This window comes from Eulemur rufifrons, chromosome 3 (genome assembly GCF_041146395.1).
Source record: "Eulemur rufifrons isolate Redbay chromosome 3, OSU_ERuf_1, whole genome shotgun sequence".
In the NCBI taxonomy this organism is placed as follows: Eukaryota; Metazoa; Chordata; class Mammalia; order Primates; family Lemuridae; genus Eulemur; species Eulemur rufifrons.
Window position 1 is genome coordinate 23,749,221 of NC_090985.1, and position 3,408 is coordinate 23,752,628.

At 52.6% G+C, this 3,408-nt stretch overlaps 1 protein-coding gene across 1 annotated transcript; it reads right to left on the reverse strand.

Annotated features, from left to right (window-relative positions):
• Window positions 1–212: 212 nt before the first annotated feature.
• On the reverse strand, window positions 213–2,538 carry C3H8orf33 (chromosome 3 C8orf33 homolog). Its single transcript, XM_069465837.1, has 5 exons — window positions 2,517–2,538; window positions 2,121–2,426; window positions 1,838–1,922; window positions 1,554–1,700; window positions 213–985 (listed from the first exon to the last, which is right to left on the reverse strand). Exons 1-5 carry the CDS (start codon window positions 2,520–2,522, stop codon window positions 846–848), a joined length of 684 nt encoding a protein of 227 aa, XP_069321938.1. The 5' UTR covers window positions 2,523–2,538; the 3' UTR covers window positions 213–845.
• Between the last annotated feature and the right edge of the window lie 870 nt (window positions 2,539–3,408).

Genomic DNA, 3,408 nt, shown 5'->3' on the forward strand with positions numbered 1-3,408 from the left:
ACCCATATGGAGATGGCAGTTGGGCTCCAGGTATCCATTGTGTCTGGAATGCAAGTCTGGGAGACAAAAGTACTAAGGAAGATTAGATCACCTGAAGATCCCAACTCAATGGAGCCAAGGGCCTGAGATTGATGCCTGGAACCACCAACATTTAGACAGTTGGTCCGCTGAGGCACGATCCAGGTCTCTAGCCAGGACAGTTAGAGCAAGAGCTCCCTGTTCTCAAGAACAGAGGCTGGCCCGGTGGGATCCACAATGGTGCCCTGAGAATGACACCTGCTCAGGAACAAAGGCAATGGACAAAGGACCAAGCACTGGGGTGAGAGCCTGGACCCAGCAGTGTCACACCCCTCCTTCATCTGTACTCCCTATAACACAAACAGCACACTCTTTCATTCATTATCCATTTTTATCAAAAATAGAGATTAAGGCAATGTGACATAATAGGATGAACCACTAAACCATTTGATAAGGCATCCTTCAAAAGTGAGCACAGTGTACAACCACATAGTTACCCCACTAATCCTTGCTACCAACCTAATCCTTGCTACCAACAATATCCTTTCTATGACACACTGAACATGCACTTCAATTTGGTGTAGAAGATTTTCTAAATGTACCTCTGTCTCTCTTCTGGCAGGAGGAGCATTTCATCAGAAAACCTACAAATGGGGTCCTGTGCCTACTGGACGGTCCCATACCTGATCAACAGCCCCAGATCCTTGGACCAGCCAGGACAGAACAACCTCATATGGGTCAACAAAGAATTCCTGGAAAAGTTCTGCACTCAAGATAAACCCCACATTACCCCTGGGGAGGGGGACTGTGCCAGGATTGGAAAGAGGCTAAAAGAAATTGAACCTAAACTCTTCATCAGGAGTGTCCACAGTGGCCTTGGCTTTCCCTACAGGGCGAGGCCTGCAGACCCTTCGGCTCTTCTTTCTGGTGGTCTCATCTACAGGCTGTACCCGGGCTGAATGGGCAGCTGTCATGGAGAGGGAAGCAGACAGTGTCACAATTGAATAATAACAGCTAACATTATCTGTACAATCATGATTGCCCATACAACCGTAACTCCTTTGTACTAAAATAACTAATTTAGCAAAATTGTAAGGTAGATATTATTATCACCCCCCATTTAGAGTCATACCGAGATTCAGTAACTTGCCTAAGTTGTTAATGCTATTAAGTAGTAGACCCAGGATTTGAACCCAGGTTGTCTGGCACCAAGAAGTGCACTCAAACTGCTATGGGATCTGGCTTTATGGCCAGCAGAGAAAGCCAAGGCACAGATAGGTGAGTCGGCTTTCCCCAACCCAGGAGCAAGACCAGCACAGGACCAGACTCTTTCCCCTCTTCCCAGGTCCAGACCCTAGTTCTGTGTTCCAGAGAAGTTCAGGCCTTCTCTCCCTGTTACCTCAAGCTTCCCTGAACCTGTCTCTTTACTCCACCAACTTTTTTGCTTTAGAACTTCTTCCTTTCATTCCCCGAGTACTGTCTCCCTACCCCCTTGAACTAGGCCTTCTTGAATTAACCAGTTCCTAGATACTCACCAGCCCTGAGAGCCCGCAGGGCCTCATGCCACTCAGCTTCCATCTGAGCCCTGTAGTCCCCAAACAAGGAGCGCATCAGCTGCCTCTTCCGGGGCAGAGGGGTTCTTTTGCTGCGCAGAGTTCGGATTGCCCCAATAGCCTGCTCTTCTGGAGATACAAAGAAAGGACTAGTGATCTCCTCTGTACTCACTCCCTATCATAGTACCCTAAAGGCAACAACTCAATCCCCTGCCAGCACCTGCAAACCACTCCACAACCTCCATCTCTACAGAAAGGCTCCTTACTCTGTTTTGGGGTGGGTTTCTGCATCTTGAGGCCTAGCTCTAGCTGCTCCACGCACCAGGCCAGTTCCTGGGCCAGCTGTTTCGCCTGTGACAGATTGGGAAAAGTGGCTGTAAGAGGGCACTTGGGTCCCACCATTCCGGGCCCCATCCTGCATGGACCCAAACCCCAATCTCATTCCCTTTCCCGCCTTAACTCCACAGATCCCGGATGACACCTGCCCGTGGACTCGCACCCAGAATGCACCCACGGATTCCACTCTGCCCAACTAAAGCCCGCCCTTGCCTGGGCCTCAGCGCTCAAGGGGGCTTCCTCAGGGGCGAGGTTTTCTGAGGACTTCTCGCCTCCATTAGCCACAGAGGCCCTGTTCCGGGTTTTCTTCTTATTCTTTTGCTTCTTCAAGGATGCGTCATCGCCTATGGGGTGCGCTCTGCAGGCGGCGTCACTGCACGTGGGTTGCCCTGAGCAGAGACAGACAGTGGGAGGATTCCGGGAGCCAGGAACCGGGCCAAGGACCCGGGGTCTGCGGGGCGCGCGGGCGGTACCCGGGCCTGGGGCCGCCGGTGCCTCCCGAGAAGGATGTCCTAGAGCCTGGAGAAAGTGGGGCAGCACGAGGGTCACGGGGGGCGGCCGATGGCCGAAGGCCCCGCCACCCGCGCGCCTCCTCCACACTCAGCTCACCTCCATGCGCCGCAGTCGCCGCCGTCGCCTACGTAGGACCTCGAGTCCGACGCCGAAATTCCTCCTCCAGAAACACGTCTGGGACGCTAGGTTCCGCAGGGCGCAGCGCGGCGCGGCGCGGGGAGGGAGGGGCGGGACCTGAGGGGCTTCAGGAAGAGGCTGGAGTGTTTCAGAAGGACCCTATTGTACAAATGCTCGCGGAGCAGTATCTTCTGGGCTCCGTTCTGGAGGAAAGGACAAAGCTCTAAACAAGGTTGTGTCCTCTCAAAGCTCACCTTCTAGTGGGGAGGGAAAAGCAAGTAAACAGAACATAAAAAGCTGTCGTACAGAGCGGCTGTGTGGACGGGGTCAGGAGGGTTGTCGGCAAAGACCCCTCCGAGCAAAGGAGGAGACCTTTGGCCTGTGACCTGACGCAGCCACGTGGCATGAGAGAGTCCGGCCCCCTGCCGTGCACGTGGGGTAACAGTGGAGGCCGGTGTGTGGCCGGAGTGAGCATGGGTGAGGGAAGGACCAGGTCACAGGTTTGCTTAAATCAGAAGATATGATCTTACTCGGATGTTTGTTTTACAGATTACTATGCTTTTGTGTGATGAATGGGTCAATTAAGGTGGAGAGACATGGAGGAGTTTCAGAAACAGATGGGGAGTGCCCACAGCACTTGCTGGTGGACTGAAAGTGGGAGGCTGGGGCTGTGGGAGAGCCCCATCCTATGATATACCTAAAACATCTGCAAAAAATCTACCACCAGCATGCTTAATGGTGAGAAGCTGGATGATTTTCTGCTAAGATCAGGAACAAGGCAAGTATACCCACTCTCACCACTACAGTCCAACATTGTATCGAAGTCCTAGCTAATGAAATAAGACCAGAACAGATTGGGAAGGAAGAAAAA

What these genes read in the sequence shown, in the direction of transcription:
- C3H8orf33 (XM_069465837.1), bottom strand. An exon ending in CCTTGAGCGCTGAGGCCCAG is followed by an intron (nt 1,923 to 2,120) that starts GCAAGGGCGGGC and finishes AATCTGTCACAG; the next exon opens with GCGAAACAGCTGGCCCAGGA. An exon ending in GAAACCCACCCCAAAACAGA is followed by an intron (nt 1,701 to 1,837) that starts GTAAGGAGCCTT and finishes TTGTATCTCCAG; the next exon opens with AAGAGCAGGCTATTGGGGCA.